General features: G+C 43.6%; 1 protein-coding gene across 1 annotated transcript in view; it reads right to left on the bottom strand.

Moving 5' to 3' along the window:
- LOC125292800 (ephrin type-B receptor 1-B) overlaps positions 1 to 19,647 on the bottom strand; it is a 123,325-nt gene that overhangs the window by 32,163 nt on the left and 71,515 nt on the right. The window contains exon 5 of the mRNA XM_048240243.1: positions 7,258 to 7,420. Within this exon, the coding sequence (XP_048096200.1) occupies positions 7,258 to 7,420 (163 nt within the window). The remainder of the gene's footprint in view (positions 1 to 7,257; positions 7,421 to 19,647) is intronic.

Genomic DNA, 19,647 nt, shown 5'->3' with positions numbered 1-19,647 from the left:
TTGACAGTCTCTCTCACTTCCTTGCACACACACTCCCAGCCTGCAAGCACATACACAAAAAAAACTCCCTTACTTACTTACTTACTTACACACACACACACACACACACACACACACACACACACACAAAAGCGGCCGGTAATTGTCCTAACGAACAGCGTGCCGTGGCGTGGTGCCAGAGGATGTACCGTCAGCTGCTCCCGGTGAGTCACGCTGCTAATTCCCCACACGGGTGCTGTAAGGAGGAAGGCCAGCACGGTGGAGCGCAGCACATCTATCACAACACCACCGCCTCCAACACCACAACCACTACATTCACTATCATTACCATCACCCCATCATCATCTTCCTTATCCTTAATCTCCGACATCATCATCATCGTCTTCATCATGATCACCATCATCACCTTCATCCTCATCATCTTCAATCCTAGCGTTTATCTCGGGCGTTGCTCTCATTAGGCGACTCTCAGAGATGAAGAGGACGCAGCAGGCCTCCGGTCTCCAGGGGACTCTCAGCGGGCCTTCTGCAGCAGTAGTAGCGGCAGCAGTGGCGGTTCCCCTTTCCATCCGACGCTCACAGACGCTAAAGGGCCGTTCAAACCATGAATCATAACTACAACCAGGGACTTAAAAAAGAACAATTTTCATTTCGGTTCGTTCTGAGCAAAAACGTTATTTTTTCGTTCCTGTTCCAGTGTTCCAAGGCCTCTCCTCTAAATGGTAACCGGTTGGAACATTATAAACTCAGTTGGTGCAAACTCAACCACCTCCAACTCAAGACTTCGAAGACCAAGGAGATGGTGGTGGATTTCCGCAGGTCTAAGCCCGCTCTGCTACCAGTCTCCATTGATGGGGTCAATGTGGAGGTGGTAAATACTGTACCTACAAGTATCTGGGCTTACAACTGGACAATAAACTGTACTTCCTGAGGAGGCTGCGGTCCTTCAATGTCTGCAGTAAGCTCCTCAGGATGTTTTACCAGTCTGTTGTTGCCAGTGTCCTCTTCTATGCTGTGGTATGCTGGGGAGGAAGCACAAAGAAGAAGGATGCTGGGCGACTAGACAGGCTAGTAAGGAAAGCTGTCTCTGTTGTGGGAGCCGAACTGGAGTGCATCACTTCAATATCAGATAAAAGGACCCTGAGCAAACTGATCAACATCTTGGACAATGAATGTCATCCACTCCACAGCACTATTATAAAGCAAAAGAGCTTGATCAGCTGGAGACTTCGCTCACTGCCATGCACAACTGACAGGCTGAGGAAGTCATTTGTTCCCAGGGCCATTGAACTGTTCAATGCTTCACTAAAGGGAAGAGGAGAGATAGACTTCTGTATAGTCTGTCTGCCTCTCCACCCTCTCCATGTTTGAGTACTGACTGCCCACTACTGTTTTACTGCTGTCCACAGCCTAATGTCTTACTATTGTTTTACTGCTACACTGTTTTTCATGCTATATTAGCACACATGACCAATGGCTTCTGCTACAATACTGAATGGCTGTAACCCTATTACCTCAACCTATTCCTGCACTGATAAAGTTTTTATATGACCTTGTCTACATTATACACTACTCTCTTATTTGCCCATATTTATTTATGCTGGTGTCTAGACCTTATTCTTGCACTGTTGCACTGTTGGACTACTGTTGGACTGCTTTTTGCACCTCCACTTTTGACACTCACTCTCTTAGGGCACCTTACCATGCACACAGAATTACAGGCCCAGTCCCGGCCCTGTCACTGCAAGCGCCTCATGCTTGATCATCCTTAAGCACACTGGATTTTGTTAATTTCATTTATATAGTATATTTAGTATTTAGTTTTCGTATCTTCTACTGTCTCTATTGTACAGTGGAGTTTTGTTATATGTATATACTTATATTTACTCTTTCTGCTGTAATTGCATGTTGTGTGTGATGTCTGTATGCTACTGAGACCTTGAATTTCCCTTGGGGATCAATAAAGTATCTATCTATCTATCTATCTATCTATCTATCTATCTATCTATCTATCTATCACATTAGATATCAAAGCTGTTAAAAACACTGTGTCTGAATTCAGGCGCTGGGTGAGATTTGAAAGTAAGCAATTAGCCTATAAAATATTAGATCTTACAAAAATGTTGAAAACTTCAGGCACAGAAAATACCATTATTAACCGTTTATCTAAAATTGAATTGAGCATTTTCACTTTGGAACAAGTGAAATTGTTTTTGTTCCTGTTTTTGGCTACGTTCATCCAAAATATTGGTTTTCGTTTTCAGTTTCTAATCCCTGACTATAACTATAACAGCAACAATCGTTCTACCTAATATGAATGACGATGTCCACACATAAACTATATGAATGACATGAAGAACGATATTGTTGGGGTTCACTTTCAGAGCGATTTTGAGAACTGTGACGCTCCCTAATGCTGCCTGTATAAGTATAAGTATATAAGTATTCAATCGATTAAAAAAAATAATCAAATTAATTACATACTCTGTGATTAATTAATCTAAATTAATCGCATATATAATTTTTGCTGTGAAAGTATTTTAAATATTTAAATTCAAATGAATCATTGAATAATCAGCATTAGTGACATTAAAGTTCAAAAAATCTTTTATTATTATTTTCACTGTTCAAATAATTGCCATAATAATCTATGATATGACCTGATATGATTTTGCTGAGGAAATAAATTCAAAAGTGCTTTGGGAAGACGTTTTTTTTTCACATACAAGGCATTTCAGGCCACAGATATAACCTAGGACATAATGAAAATAAATTAACACTCCCCTTAATGTCAACACTTATTTCTTTGCATTGATGTGCGACTATTGAGTTGATGAACTCTGGTGATATGCAAATTCCTTGCTGCAGACATTGCAGAGGACTTTATTTTCAACACTTTATTTTTTATCAACACCATCAGGTCGTTTTTTAAAAGTAAATGTTCCAATCAATGATCCAGCCAGCATGATTTCTTCTCTCCTTCATTTTACAGTCTAATTTTTACTGACTAGAACGGCTCGGGGTCAAAGGTCATACGGAGTGCACTCATTTTTTTAATCAGTTATTTTTTCTCAAATTAATTAATTGAAATTAATCAGTTATTTTGACAGCCCTAATAAGTATATATACTCTTTTGATCCTGTGAGGGAAATTTGGTCTCTGCATTTATCCCAATTCCGTGAATTAGTGAAACACACTCAGCACACAGTGAACACACAGTGAGGTGAAGCACACACTAATCCCGGCGCAGTTAGCTGCCTGCTACAACAGCGGCACTTGGGGAGCAGTGAGGGGTTAGGTGCCTTGCTCAAGGGCACTTCAGCCATTCCTACTGGTCGGGGTTCGAACCGGCAACCCTCCGGTTACAAGTCTGAAGCGCTAACCAGTAGGCCACGGCTGCCTGTGACGCTCCCTAAGGCTGCATATGACGCTGAGGCTGACCCGCGCTTTGACCCTGACTGCTTCTACAGCCAAACAAATGACTGACCTGACCAGCAGCAGCAGCAACCCAGTTTCCCGCTCCCGGTAACTCTGACAGTGGCCCTTCCTTTATAGCCAGACAAATGACCAGCCTGACCATCAGAAGCAGCAGCAGCAGCAGTAGTAGAAACCGTTGTAGGCTGCTCTGTGCATATGGTTGGCCCAGATTACCCCCTTCGGCACGGGCTAAATTTAAAGCGCGGTGGCTGCCAGTGTCCAGACCTGCTATATATTTTTTTCTATTTCATCTGACTGGAGGGAGTATGGAGTGGTTGTGCATCCTCTCCACCACCACCACCACCATCCCCAGCAGCAGCGCCTCCTCCTCTTCCCCCTGGATGGTGCTGGCTGCCCAGTGGATGTTTAGGCTCAGGCCTGCGGCGCCTCGCCTCGTCCCCCCTGGCACAGGTAGCCAGCGCTGAGAGAGGAGATGTGCCAGCTTCCCCAGTCAGTATCATTAATCACACCCACCAGAGGGAAAGCATGGAGAGAGAGAGAGAGGTGTTGAGAGAGAGAAAGAAAGAAAGCACCCCAGGATGCAGCACCAGAGAAACAGAAAGAGAGAGAGAGAAAGAAAGAAAGAAAGAAAGAAAGAAAGAAAGAAAGAAAGAAAGAAAGAAAGAAAAAGTGAGAGCACCTGGGGATTCACACTCACTCTCGTCAGGAAGTTAGTTTCACCTGTTCCAAAAAATCTGCAAACTGGAGATACACAAGCAGTTGCAGTAAACAAAGAACCAGAGCATATAAATCTGCCCAGCCATTTTGTTTCCTCTCCCTCTCTAGTCTATTCCACTGTATTCCCACTCTATTCTATTCTATTCTAGTATATTTTCTCTCTCTTTCTCTTTCTCTCTCTCTCTCTCACTGAAGGTGAGTGAATCTTAGTGAGATGCTCTCTCAGAGGTTTCCTAGAAACTGCTGCCTCTCCTGCATCACAGAGCCATTCACCTATTCAACACAGCACACTAGCACACAGCAACACGTCACACAGCACACAAGCCCACAGCATGCTCCCAACACCATACAAACACACCCATGTTACAAGTCACCTCTCAACCCTGCCATTACAAGCAGCAAACAGAGACAGAGAGAGAGAGAGAGAGAGAGAGAGAGAGAGAGAGAGAGAGAGAGAGAGAGAGAGAGAGAGAGATGGACAGGGGGAAGGGAGCGGAGAGAGGGAGGGGGAGGGAGGGGGAGGAGAAGCGAGGGAGGAAGAGAAGCAAAGGAGGAGGGGTGGAATCGATTGAGCCGGGGCCACATTTTGCTGAGCCCCTGCCTGCCTCCCAGCGTGTCACAAATCCACAGGCCTGACAGGTGCGCCATTGTGTTGGCCAGAGCAGGGCTGCCTTCGCTCTGCGCCGGTGGACTGAAACAATGGCTCCTGTTCCCCACCACCTCCACCTCCACCGCCACCTCCACACGGCCAAGAGATGGCGTCCAGAGGTGGGGCCAGGCTCTGGACACTGGGGGGGAGAGGAGGGGGCTTGGAGCTCCACTCACAGAGCAATGAAGATGAGAGGGAGGAAGCGTGAGTGTGTGTGTGTGTGTGTGTGTGTGTGTGTGTGTGTGTGTGTGTGTGTGTGTGTGTGTGTGTGTGTGTGTGTGTGTGTGTGTGTGTGTGTGTGTGTGAGAGAGAGAGAAATGGAGAGAGAGGAAGAAAGAGAGACACAGAGGGGCAGATTTCCGTACATTTGCGAGCAAAGCGTTATCAGCGTCATGGCCAACCCGCAGAAAGTTCACAATGTGCCTCTTCATTTTACGTGCTATTTATCATACCTGTAGCTGCATGATTCGTCATCAATCACAAGCAAAGTTGAACGGAGTCAACTGATGACAACATTAAAAGGAATAAAACGTTTGCGGTCATGAAATAATACAATACATGATTAGATGTCAACAAGCATAATGCAGAGCAGTATTCTACTCTACTTAAGAAAATACTCAAACTACTTTAATGGCCACATCTAGCAGGCAGGAAAGTTTAAGTTGATGACTTGAAAATGAAAGTTAGATATTAGAAAGGCTGGCAAAAATTATGGTTGAAATAGTACAAAGAATACCGATTCTGTTTAACAATTTGGATTTAACAAATGCTTTTACAAGGCGGAAATATTTATCCACAAAACAGATGTGTGCTTCCATGGATAGTTTTCGTACATACAGGGGAATACCTAATTAGGCGCATTTTACGCTTCTCCTCCCATCTTTTTACACAAGTCCCACTTTCCCCTGATCCTATGAATGCGTATGGAAGACAAGGAAAAGCGCAAATTGCCATTCTCAGCTTCTGCGACAAGCAGTCTCAAGTGGGCGCAAAAGCGATAGTATATCTACACACCCAGAGAGAGAGAGAAGTGCAGTGATAGAGAGAGAGGTGTGTATATGGAATGATTAAAGTGAGAGGGAGAATGAGAGAGTTTAGGTATGGGGTGTGAGAGTGTGCTATATAGTGAGAGTGTGATATATGTTTTATACAAGTTACTTATTTAATTAAATGTTTAGCATAACCATGTATTTGTGCTGTGAGAATATGGTGCCTTTTATTCTTCTTTGTCCCTGAAGCCTCCCTCTGTGGACATTTCCAGAAAGTCAGAAAAATGTTTGTTGTAGGGTGTCTGATTGTCCTCCCCCCCAGAGACACAAACATAGCCTAGGTCATTTGAAGGTTTAGGGATTTTGGAATATCCTTATCATCTCTGTTACAGTAATACTAACGGGTTGGATGGATCATTGTTGTGTGTGTTAAAGGTATAAGAAGAGACTTCACCCACAGATATTTGGGCTTGTTACTTGACATTTCATGTGGGTCTCCGGTGCCGTGAATAAAGCTGCAGTCTCACACTAGTTGTCTTGAATTATTTTTGACCACGAGAAAGAGAGAGAGAGAGAGAGAGAGAGAGATAAGATGATGAAGAGAGAGAGAGAGATAAAGAGAGAGAGACAGAAAGGTAGAGGAGATGACAACAGAGAGAGAACAGGAGAGAACAGGAACAAGAGAGAGAGGGAAAGAGAGAGAGGAGGGGAATGGTGGCATGCTGGCATTATCGCTGTCACTGGAGCAGGTGTTAGGTGAGTGTGATCACCACTACCCCCTCCCCCCTCCACACACACACACACACACACAACACCCCCCGAGTGTCTGATAATTAATCACATCAACCACTAATCGTTGCTAAGCATTCTGGGATAGCGGCAGCGCCACAGAAGGCCTTGATGAAAAAGCAATTAACTCAGCATTCTGGATGTACAACGACCGTCAGGGTGTCATAGGCATGCACACAGGCACATGTGCGCACACACACACACACACACACACACACACACACACACACACACACACTCATCCGTGGACGAGCCACGTTTTGATTGACAGCTACAACAGGAAAACAAGGTGCTTAGAAGAAAACAATTGTGCTGGGAGGGGCGGGCACGATTTACTCGGTGTGTTTGTGAACATAATTGTAAACAGACTAAGGACAGGTTGCACGCAGGCACTGCCACAAATGCTTACACACAACAATGCACATATGCACATACACATACACAGTACATACACAGACATAACTACGCACACACACACACAAGTACACCTGAGTAACCTCTCAGAAAAATTAGACAAATGAGATGCATATGTATGCTTACACAGACATGCCAGGTGTCACTCACACCACCACCACCACCACTCCACTCGCACATTCAGAAATTACTCATACGTTCAAACTTATATTCAAAAATCACACACACACACACACACACACACAGTTTCTAAGTCCTTACCATCTGTCAGGGTCTGGAAGCACATCTTGCTGCTGTACTTGCCGAAGCCAGCCACTGTCCTGGCCCGCACCTGCACCACGTAGACCGTGCCAGGTCTCAGGGCCTCCACCCGCGCCGTGTTGGTCTGGCTCTTCACTATGGTGGAGTTCACCTCCGTCAGATCCTGTAGGCGACGCCACACCACACACACACACACACACACACACACACACACACACACACACAGAGAGAGAGAGAGACATAGTTAGAGGAGAGTAAAACAGGTGCACAAACAGAATCCAAAGCAAAATGTGCAAAACCACAATGCAGTCACAACACCATGACAACAGTTTCAAAAACTGACCATTCGGGTGATTCTTACATGCGGACATTATGTGTGAACGACACCGATGCACATGAACAGAATCTCTGTGTGGTTGAACAGGTTGAACGTGATTGAACACGCACATGAACAGAATCTCCGCATGTTCTTCGCTTCGTTCAGTCATTAGCTCATTTACATAATGTACGTCAGAGTTTACACAATGTCCGGCTAAGTTCACAGTTCCAAATGTCCGGTTATGTTGTTCAGATATAAGACCCAACGGCTTCATATCTGCATAACATGCAGACTTACACCTATGTATGAAAGCAGCTAAAGAGACTGCATGCAGTTCCATTATTGCATACACATGGTGAAGAATTTCTAGCACAGCTGTGCGTGTGTGTGTGTTTGTGCGTGTGTATGAGTATGTGTGCGTTTGTGGTGAAGGAGTTGTAAGCCTGGGTTCAATTCCTGAACCTGCAGTTGCAAGACTAGCAAGTTGCTTGAATCAAAAGCTACCAGTCACCTCTGGTGGTCTTTTACCGCTCTCTACCACATTTTCATTCTCTTAGAGAGACCTATAGTACAGTCTCCCAGTTTGATTGGAACAGGATTCAGTCTGTGTGAGTGCAGGGGTGGGAGGCAGGGGGCACACGTGTGTGTGTGTGTGTGTGTGTGTGTGTGTGTGTGTGTGTGTGTGTGTGTGTGTGTGTGTGTGTGTGTGTGTGTGTGTGTGTGTGTGGCACCCCATCACCTCACTACCTCAGTACCTCTCTTTAATAATGAATATTCACCCAGAACATTCCACACAAACACACACACACACACACACACACACAAACTCCCGAGTGCTGCTTCCTCAACACTGAGCAATTTCGTCTGAGGTGGCTCTCTTTGACTCTCGTCTGAGGTGGCTCTCTTATTACAGCTGGATTATTGAAAAGGCAATAACATTACTTCATACGTTTATTATGTCCATTGTGCGAGCACAAAGAGTCCCCTAAACCTCCGCAGCATAAACTGGCGACTGGAGACTGGAATGTGGGGGGGCTACCGATGACAGATAACGGAGCCGCCTGCATGCATAGAGCTCAGAAGATCATGGGCCTCCGCACTGTGTTTTAGCTGCGTCTGGCGAATACCCAGCGGTAAGACAGGCAAATAGTCTTTCTCTTGCATAACTCTCTCCCTCCCTACTGTACCTACCCTGCCTCTCTCTTTCTCTCTCTCTTTTCTTTTTCTTTTTCTTCTGACTTACTGGGGAAATGATCTGTTTCTAATCATGTCTCCTATTGAGGGATCTATCATCACAGGAAGTCTGAGGCAAATAAAAAATGCATGAACGTTAAAGGAAGAAAGGGACCGGTTGCCCATGTGAAGGAGATTAGTGAGAAAGAAAGAGAGAGAGAGAGAGAGAGAGAGAGAGAGAGAGAGAGAGTGGATAAGGAGGGAGGAAAGGCTGGACACAAAAGAAGGATGAGAGAGAAAGAAACAACAGAAAGAAAAAAACAGAAAGAGAGTAAAAGAGAAGAAAGAAGACACGTAATATTCTATCATGTGAATAAATGTAAGAGAGACAGACAGAAGGGATGGAGGGAGGGCCATTCAGCCCAGAAGAAGAGAGGGACAGAAAGTGTGAGAGAGAAAGAGACAGATGTGTGTGTATGAGTGTGTGCGTGTATGTGTGTGTGTGTGTGTGTGTGTGTGTGTGTGTGTGTGTGTGTGTGTGTGTGTGTGTGCGTGTGTGTGTGTGTTATGTGTGTGTGTGTTATTTGCACAGCAGAGGAGCGTTGTAGGAGTGTGTGTGTGTGTGTGTGTGTGTGTGTGTGTGTATGTATGTGTGTGTAAAAAAAAAAAAAAAAACACAAACAACTAAAAACAAAACAAAAGGCCAATAATTTACACTATTACTGTGCATTAGTGTCTATTGAATATGTTTTTAAAGAAATGCTGCCAATTTGATGTTTAACTTGATGTTATACTTGATAAGTAGGCTATTGATATGGTGCATTGCCACTTTAAGAGAGTCTAAACGGTTATCATAACGTCCTTTTGCCAGCTATTGCTCACAATGGATAAAGCTGATAGGCACTCTAACCTTGTTTGTTTGCACCACATTGACAACACAATATTAAGTTATTACAAGGAGCCTTCATTGTTAGGATATGGAAACATGTAATGAGTTGCTGCTAGCATGACATTTCTGTTTGCAGTTGGCCATTAAAAGTGCAGTATGAGCATGGTAGCCACCTAGCTATCTGAATGGAATACGCTATGTTTCAGTCGGCATTATGCTTAATTAATGCAAGCCTCCAAGTACAGACGTCATCACTTTAAATCCTACCTGTTGCCTTTCACCGTCCACTTATTTAACTGCTGTTGCATCCCTTGACATGCCATCTCCTTTTCCCTTTTTCTATTTTTAGTCATCAACAGCTTTTTTTAGCTGTAGGCCTATCCATGTTTTTCCATAGACGGCAACTCACTACTTGTAGGCCTATCTGCTCCCCCAGTGCTCACGGCGACCCCACTCCCTCTTCTATGTCAAAATTCAATGATGGAATCTTATGAGATAGGGCGCCTACTCTAGCCTGTTAGTCCTCTAAAATGTTATAGAACATTGAGAAAATGTTGAAATGATTCAGAAACGGACAGCAGTAGCTGCATATAGAAAATACCAAATATATTATTTTATTTTTTTTTACCATCGCTTTGGCGCCCCATGGAGCTGTGCCCCTATGCGCCGCATATAGCGCATATACCACCCACTTTTTGCGCCACTGGTGTGTGCATGTGTGTGTTATTTGCACAGCAGAGGAGCGTTGTAGGAGTGTGTGTGTGTGTGTGTGTGTGTGTGTGTGTGTGTGTGTGTGTGTGTGTGTGTGTGCGTGTGCATGTGTGTGTGTGCATGTGTGTGTTATTTGCACAGCAGATGAGCGTTGTAGGAGTGTGCTGTTATATACTTAAGATGTGTGCTGAGGAGTGCTTGCAGACAGAGGATAATTAGAAGCGGCCGTGTTGAGTTGTTGATTTGCTTGTTCGCTTCTATTTGAAGTGTCTCAAATACTAATTATGATGTAGGACTGCTGCCGAAAAAAGGGGAGAGTGTTTGATTTTAGAGAAACACTTTGAATGCTTTCCACTGTTTCTTTGTTTTTTACCGCTCCTTTCTTAATTTATCATTTTTAAATAATCACTGTCACATTAAATGAGTTGGGATTTTTAAATCAGAAAGCAACTAGAAATGTGTAATTTAAACAAAACAGATAATTGGGATTTCTGGTGTTTTAGAAAAACTCTTTAAATATAACCACGAGTGCATGCATGCACTACAATCTTAGCTTTGAATGTGATGTGTTTTTGTGATTGAGTCTTCTGCACTTGCAAGAACACAATCACCTGTAAATGGTTCCGCTTGAAACCACTTCAGGCACATCATGTGTGCATATATGTCAGACTGATCCTCAGCTTATGTTTGTAGTTTTCTACTGCTCAGTGAAGTCACACTGTGAGAACAATTTACACAAAAGCCTCCGATTCACAACGTCTTCAGAAGTCACTGGACGCGACGGCAACAGTGCTCAGTTTGCTGACACGACGGGCCTCTGTGTGTTCCTGTGTATCTGCGTGTGTAATGCGTCGTTTGCATCTCTCCCTCCATGCCTCCTGCTCTGTGTTCGCCTGGCTCCAGTTCGGACCACCGACCTGGAGCAGACCTTTCACGCTGCCAGTCAAATGGGGATTACAGATGCCCCGCCCATGCCTACCATCTCAAGACGCTGAGGAGGGCCGTGAGGGAGGTGTGTGTGTACTGTATATTTAAGTGTGTGTGTGTGTGTGTGTGTGTGTGTGTGTGTGTGTGTGTGTGTGTGTGTGTGTGTGTTTGTGTGGGCGTGTGTGTGTGTTGGGGGTGTCGTGGCCGTCGGCCAGCAGTGCTGGTGCCAGCAGAGACAGACAGTTCTCTCCGCACGTGGCCTGCTCTCAGCTCCACTTTCTGCTGGCACAGAGGGATCTGGCGCCTCCAGACTGCCAAGCCCAGACGCCCCACCGCACCAGGCACGGCCGAGCCGAACCGCACCGCCAGCCCCAGCACCGGCACCGGACCGCACACATGCTAAAGCGGGCACCGCCACACCGTGTCTATTCCTGTCCTGACTACCCGCTCCTCCACCACCCTGCTCCCCTTCTCCCTTTTGGCCATGCCCACGTGCCTGCCCGCCCGCCCGTGCCCCCTCTCCACACCTCCTCCTCCACCTGCAGCCGTAGCTGCCGCTACCGTCTGTTCCTCTGCAGGTCCTGAGCGCTCTGCTTCCCCCCCTGTTCCGATCTGCCTGCCCGAGAGCCAACCAGCCCCACCGGTGGCCATGCCACCTGGCAGCGCCACGCACCCAGCAGGAGAGCATCGCCACAAACGCGCCCACAGCCGACACTCAAGATGGCAACACAGAGAGAGAGAGAGGGGAGTGGTGGGGATGGGGGTGAAGAGAGAAAGAGAGAGTGGGGTGGAGAAAAAGAAAGAAAGAGAGAGAGCAGGAGGAGAGAAAGAGAGAGAAAGGGGGAGAGGGAGAGAGAGGGGTGGGGGAGAGATAGAGAGAAAGAGAGAGTGGGAGAGAAAGAGAGAGAAAGAAAGAGAGAGGGAGGAGAGAGAGAGAGAAAGAAGAAGAGGTGGGGGGAGAGAGAGAGAGGGAGAGAGAGAGAATGGTGTTGGGTGGCTGGGGGGCGATCTCAGCTCATGAAGCACAGGTCCTTTCAATTTGCCAGGCGCACGGCACCTAAACGCTCGCAGCAAATAAAAAAAAGGTTCTATTTTAAGCAGCGCTCCTTGGTGAGTGTCGCTCACAGACACCTTCTGCCCTCGTCCTCCTGCCCCCCCAGTCCCCCTCTCCTTGGAGAGCTTTAATTCTCCCTTCAGCTTTTGTTCTTCGCACGCCGTCGGGCACGAGCCTTGCGTGACAGAAGGCCCTGCACACGCACATCCGCCGATGAGGACTACGATGGCAACGGCGGCCATTAATTCTCCCCTCCATTACCCTCGGCCGGTACCCAGCTGCCCACGCCGGTGCACTAATGTATTCAGAGCGGCACGCACCAGAGAGAGAGAGAGAGAGAGAGAGAGAGAGAGAGAGAGAGAGAGAGAGAGAGAGAGAGAGAGAAGATGGCAGATAAATGTTGTGTGCTCTCGAGACGGAAAAGGTTAAGCTAAACAAAGCACTGTGCGCTAACACTCTTTTATTATGTGTGTGTGTGTGTGTGTGTGTGTGTGTGTGTTGTGGGGGTGTCAAGCAAGAGCCATGGCTGGATGTAGCCAATTTGTTTAAATGAAAGAAGCGTGGGGGGAAAGAAGGAAGAGGAGAAAATGTGAAGGAGAGAGATGAAAGAGAGAGAGAGAGAGATGGAAGAGAGAAAGAGAGAGAGAGACAGAGAGAGAGAGAGAGAGAGAGAGAGAGAGAGAGAGAGAGAGAGGGAGAGGGATAGGGATATCTCCAGGCAGAGAGCATGTAGGGAGCAGCTCCGATGACGAGGAGGGAATATCGCCGCCGCTGTGGAAACATGACGGGGGTCACGGTGGCCATGAAGCAATCTGCAGAGAGGGTGTGTGTGTGTGTGCGTGTATGGGTATATGTGTGTGAGGGTGTGTGTGTGTGGGGAGCAAGTGATGGAGCTCGTCAGAGGCTAACCCGGCATGCACCGGGTGTGGCATGGTGCTCTCTTAACACAGGTACAACCAATGAATAACACACACACACACACACACACTACAGAGGAGGGGGTGTAGGGAGAGAGAGAGGGGGGGATGTAGGGAGAGAGGGGGGGTGTAGGGAGAGAGAGGATAAATATACAGTATAGTATGTATAGTAATACTGTATCATTATACATTTCATTTATTATTCTCTCTTTTTAATTATAATCATTTTGTTATTATGACAGTGCATGAAAATGCACTGTACTGTTCTTCCTAGGCAACTTCAACAACTTCTTCTTCTTATTACAGTCATGCACTGTACTGTTCTTCCTAGGCAACTTCTTCTTATTACAGTGCATGAAAATGCACTGTACTGTTATTCCAAGGCTTTTTCTTCTTCTTCTTCTTCTTCTTCTTCTTCTTCTAACGAAAGTTAATGCAGCTTAAACCGTTTAACGAGAAACTTCATTCAAACTATGTTGGTGTCTTACTTAGGACATGTGGGCTTTGTATTTTTCATCTTTGTAACTTTTATACTTTTAAACTATTAATTAAAAACTAATCAAAATTTCCCCATTGACTTAACATTATGATTATGACATCACAATACGGCCCGCAAGCAATTAGAATCCTATGGCAGGTGTTCGGGCAACCTGGATCAACTGCCAGTCTCAGGCTTTAAGCATACAAACTGGCCCTATTAAGACTACACATCCTGTTCAACTGCTTCCTCTGCCAAAAACTGTTTCAAAATAAAAGTCCTCACCACAATATTTCACTGTTAAACAATTTGACCCTTTAAACTACTGAACTTTTTAACTGTTCAGCCATTGTAACTGTTACTTTTCATCAACTATGACTCCTACCCACTGTAGCTAGTTAGCATGGTTAACATAGTTAACATGCTAGCATAAGATAAAGATGCTAGTTAAGATTTTTAGCAAAACTATTGAAAATGATTAGCTAAGTTAGCTAAGCAACATGGTTAACATATTTAGCATGCTAGCATGTTAGCATGCTAGTTAGCATTTTAAAGAAACTGCTAAAATGATTAGCTAAGTTAGCTAAGTAACGTGGCTAACATAGTTAAGATGCTAGCATTTTAGCAAAACTGTTAAAAATGATTAGCTAAGTTAGCTAAGTAACATGGTTAAGATAGTTAACATGTTAGCATGCCAGTTAGCATTTTTAACAAAACTGCTAAAATGATTAGCTAAGATAGCTAAGTAACATGGTTAACATATTTAGCATGCTAGCATATTTTTTAGCAAAACTGCTAAAAATGATTAGCTAAGTTAAATAAGTAACGTGGTTAGCATGGTTAGCATGCTAGTTAGCATTTTTAACAAAACTGCTAAAAATGATTAGCTAAGTTAGCTAAGTAACGGCATTGATTAGCATAGTTAGCATGCTGGCGTGTTATCATGCTTTAGTTAAGCATTTTTAAAAACTGCTAAAAATGATTAGCTAAATTAGCTAAGTAACATGGTTAACATAGTTAGCATGCTAGCATGCTAGTTTGCATAGTTAGCAAAACTGTTAAAAATTAGCTAAAGTAACATAGATTAGCATGCTAGCATAGTTAGCATGCATTTTTAGCAAAAAAACTTGGTTAACATTATTATCTTTGATAACATAGTAGCATAACTGCTAGCAAACATTAGGGCCATTCCAACTGTTAGTTATCAGTCAATTATCTACCTAAATAATTTAACTATTTAAATTATCCACCTATTTAACCGCTTCAATCATTCCAACTATATTAAACCTTATCTACCAAGCAAATCATTTAACTATATAAACTATCCACCTATTTAACTGTTCAGTCATTCCAACTATATTAAACCTCATCTACCTAGTTCAGTCATTCCAACTATATTAAACCTCATCTACCTAGTTCAGTCATTCCAACTATATTAAACCTCATCTACCTAGCAAATAATTTAACCATTTAAACTATCCACCTCTTTAACTGTCCAGTCATTCAAACTATATTAAACTTTGTCTACCTAGCAAATAATTTAACCTTTTAAACTATCCACCTATTTAACTGTTTAGTCATTCCAACTATATTAAACCTCATCTACCTAGTTCAGTCATTCCAACTATATTAAACCTCATCTACCTAGTTCAGTCATTTGAACTATATTAAACCTCATCATGTTGGTTGCCAATTAGCACATCATCTGTTTTAACAATATATTTCACACCATATGTTTTGCATTTTCATGCACTGGTAATTCCTTGGAATTGCGTTTTCTAGTTATTATTATTATTCCGCTTACCACTTTTTCCGTACCTAATTTCTCTTGAACAGTTTAACTTAGAAACTTCATTCAAACTTTGTAACGTAGGGTCTTCAAACAGATCGGGTTGGTATGACTTTTCAACTTTGAAAACTTTTATACTTTTTAAACTATTAAAGAAAAAAACTTTTTAAAATCCCCCATAGACTTAACATTGCCCGATTGTGACATCATATCTTTTTGCTGTTAAAGCAATTAGAATCCTCAGGCCACCTGCAGCCTCAGGCTTTAAGCATACAATCTGGGTCAATTAAGACTACACATCCTATTCAACTGTTTCCTCTGCCCAAAACTGTTTCAAAACAAAAGTCCTCACTACAATAATCCACTGTTAAACAATGTAACCCATTAAACTACTGAACTTTTTTTACATTCAACTTTTAAGCGGGTCTACTATCATTAAACTATCTATCTATTAAACTAGCTTTCTATCAACAACTTTTAAACTATCTACATTCAACTTTTAAACTTTTTTAAACTATGTACATTCACTAGCTGTCTAAAATTATTAGCATCAACAACTTTTAACTTGTCATCAACTGTCAACACTTTTTCATCAACTATGACTCCTACCCACTGTAGCTAGTTAGCATGGTTAACAAAGTTAGCATGTTAACATTTTTTAGCAAAACAAATGATTAGCTAGGTTAGCTAAGTCACGTGGTTAAGATAGTTAGCATGCTAGCATGTTAAGCGGATGTTAGTTAGCATTTTTTTTGAAGAAAACTGCTAAAAATTATTAGCCTAGGTTAGCTAAGTAATATGGTTAGCATAGTTAACATGCTAGCATGTTAGCATGCCACACTAGTTAACATGGTTAGCATGGCTGCTTCAAAATGATTAGCTGGGATTGGCCAGAGGTAATCATGGTTGGCATGGTTAACATGCTAACATGTTAGTTGGCATTTTTAAAAATAGGTGACAAAAACTGCTTTGGAAATTAGCTAGGTTAGCTAAAGTAACATGGTTGTATAGTTAGCATGCTAATATGTTAGCATGTTGGATTAATATAGTTAGCATAACTACTAAAATGATTAGCTAAGTTAGCTGAGTAACATGGTTAATATAGTTAGCATCTTAGTTAGCGCACAGTTAGCATAACTACTAAAATGATAAACAGTTAATTAAGTTAGCATGTTAGCATTGCTAACATAGTTAGCATGTTTAACAAAACTGCTAGAAAAATGTTTAGCAAAACTGCTAGAAAATGTTAGTTAAGGATTAGCTAGAACATGGTTAGCATGTTAGCATTACTAGCACTACTATAAAACATTAGCTAAGTTGTGGTTGGCAGAATTACAAATCTTAGCATAACTTTAACTAGCAAACATTAGAGCCATTCCAACTTTCAGTTATCGAGTCAAATATCTACCTATACACAGCCATTAAACTATTTGAATATCAGCATTCATTAAACTGCTAGAAAACGTTAGCTAAGTGGTATGGTTAGCAGGTTAGCATTGCTAACACTGCTATAAAACATTAGCTAAGTAGCATGGTTAGCATAGTTAAAATCTTAGCATAACTGCTACAGCAAACATTAGAGCCATTCAATTTTCAGTTATCATCTATCATCTATTAAACTTTTTTTGTCTATCAACAACTTTTAAACTATCTACTACTTTTAAACTATCTACATTCAGCTTTTTTTTAAAACAGTCTACTTTTAAACTATCAACTTTTATTAAGCTATGCAACCACCATGTCTATCCTAGCATCACCGTGGTAACCATCTCTCTGTGTTATCTGTTTTAACTATACATGATATTTTTACATCTGGCTTTAGCATTTTTCATGCACTGGTAATTCCTTGGAATTGCATTTCCTGGTTATTATTATTTTTTATTTTTTTTTTTTTTTGAAGCAGATATTGTATCTGTGTTGTTTTGTTACAGTGTATATGTTTTACTTTGGCAACACTGCTTCATTGAGTAATGTCAATAAAGCTCCATTGAAATTGAAATTGAGAGGAGGGGGGTGTAGGGAGAGAGGGGGGATGTAGGGAGAGAGAGGAGGGGGGATGTAGGGGAATGAGAGAGGGGGGATGTAGGGGATGTAGGGAAAAGACACAGATGGAGAGATGTGGGGGAAAGAGAGGGGGGGTGTGGGGAAAGGGGGTGTGGGGGAAAAGGGGGGGGTGTGGGGGAGAGGGGGGTGTGGGGAGAGAGGGGGTGTGGGGAGAGAGGGGGGTGTGGGGAGGGGGGGTGTGGGGGAGAGGGGGGTGTGGAGAGAGAGGGGGATGCTTGGGGAGAGGAGGAGAGGTGAATGAGTAGATGTAGAAAGACACAGATGGAGAGACTAAAAGGAAAGGAAAGAGCACTGCAGATGATTCTTCACACATTGCAATGACTTACTTATTATGGAGCGGTGCGCTTCATGTTATAATATTACAGTGCGTTGCCATGATATGATATTGGTCTGCATTTTATTACAAAAGCTGTAATAAGCTGGAGTGTACTGTAGTCTTTCTTCTCCCTAGGTAAGCCTGGTGCTGATGCTGGCACTTTAAATCTGCCAAGGCTTAAATAAGTAATAAGCAACTCCCATCAGAAGGACAGAGTGAGAGGATGAGTCATACACTTTCTGGGGCATTTCACCAACCTGTGTGTGTGTGTGTGTGTCTCTAACCTTCGTAATTTTTTTCCTCTCACACTAATACACACACACACACACACACACACACACACACACACACACACACACACACAGACACACACACCGCTCTTTTGTTTACCAGGGCCAGAGTCTTGTTTCAAGTGATGGAGGCAGTGACCTTCTCCGCTACAAGTTTCCTTCCTTTGTGATGAAAGATCATGCGATGGTAAGGAGCAAAGAAATACAAAGAATAGCAATACAATTCAAGCCTTCTTTCTCCCAACACTGCAACTCACCGCCAAATGACAGGATCAGCATAGACCCTTCTACGGGTGAGTAGCTCAGGAGTACTAACAGTGTTTGTACGTGTTTGTTTGTTTGTGTTTGAGTGTGTGTGTGTGTGTGTGTGTGTGTGTGTGTGTGTGTGTGTGTGTGTGTGTGTGTGTGTGTCTAACCTTCCTCACTTCCTCTCACACACATACACACACTCACACAATTTTTGATTTTTTTTACCAGGGGCAGAGCCCTGTTCCGAGTGATTGAGACGTGGAAGGGAGTGAGAGATAGACTATCAGTTTGTTTGTTTGTGTGTGTGTGTGTGTGTGTGTGTGTGTGTGTGTGTGTTTGGAAGGGGACAGCTAAGTTCAAATCCTACATATCCATGGGGTGGCCCTATGCCAAATAGCAGAGGGAGGCTTTTTTTGCAGGGTAGGAGAGTTTATAGGTGTGTGTGTCACCGCCATAAAGCATTCCATGCATCGTATCAGCCATCTGATCTTTGTACTTCAGGCCCACCAAAAGTATCATTTACTGCAGCCATGTGTGAAATGCAAGTTACAGTACTTTTTTCTCATTTTACTGAGCCGAGGCCGGGGCCATCGCCATAGCGATAGCCGTGTCTGGGACTGCGGTGTGGCGGTGCAGATGCAGAGGAGCCATCCGTCACAGCTGCGGAGCTCCACACCACAAAAAGAACCCAGCACCGCCGGGCGCTCTTTTATGGAAGCCACAGGTTTTTAATAGCCAAATTACCCAGGCTGTAAGTCCCCCCACATCACACACACACACACACACACACACACACACACACACACACACACACACACACACACACACACAGGTAGTGTACTTGTGAGTGATGGGGTTATGGACAGAGATACCCCTACACAATTATTAGGCTTTATGACTGAAACGGCTCCCGTCATCACTTTACTGTTACACGCCGAGGAACTTTTCCTGACGCCGCCACGCCACTGCCAGACCGACCGTGAAGAGGCACAACCCCCCACCACCACCACCACCCAAACACACCCCAACAGCAGCTCCAGTACCCCCGTCCTCGAGCCGTAAAAGCCCCCAAGGCATAGCAATGACCTCACAGCCACTCTTACTTGAAGAAAAAAAGAAAATGATGGAAAGAAAAGAAGATGGAAATAGAGAGTTAAAAAAACACACGGACGTGGAGCTCAGAGTTCACAGCCCGGCGATCAGCGGAGAGAGTG

Source organism: Alosa alosa, chromosome 1, assembly GCF_017589495.1.
Source record: "Alosa alosa isolate M-15738 ecotype Scorff River chromosome 1, AALO_Geno_1.1, whole genome shotgun sequence".
Classification (NCBI taxonomy): Eukaryota; Metazoa; Chordata; class Actinopteri; order Clupeiformes; family Clupeidae; genus Alosa; species Alosa alosa.
The sequence above is the reverse complement of the archived record's forward strand: the minus strand, read 5'-3'. Positions and strand labels throughout refer to the sequence as shown.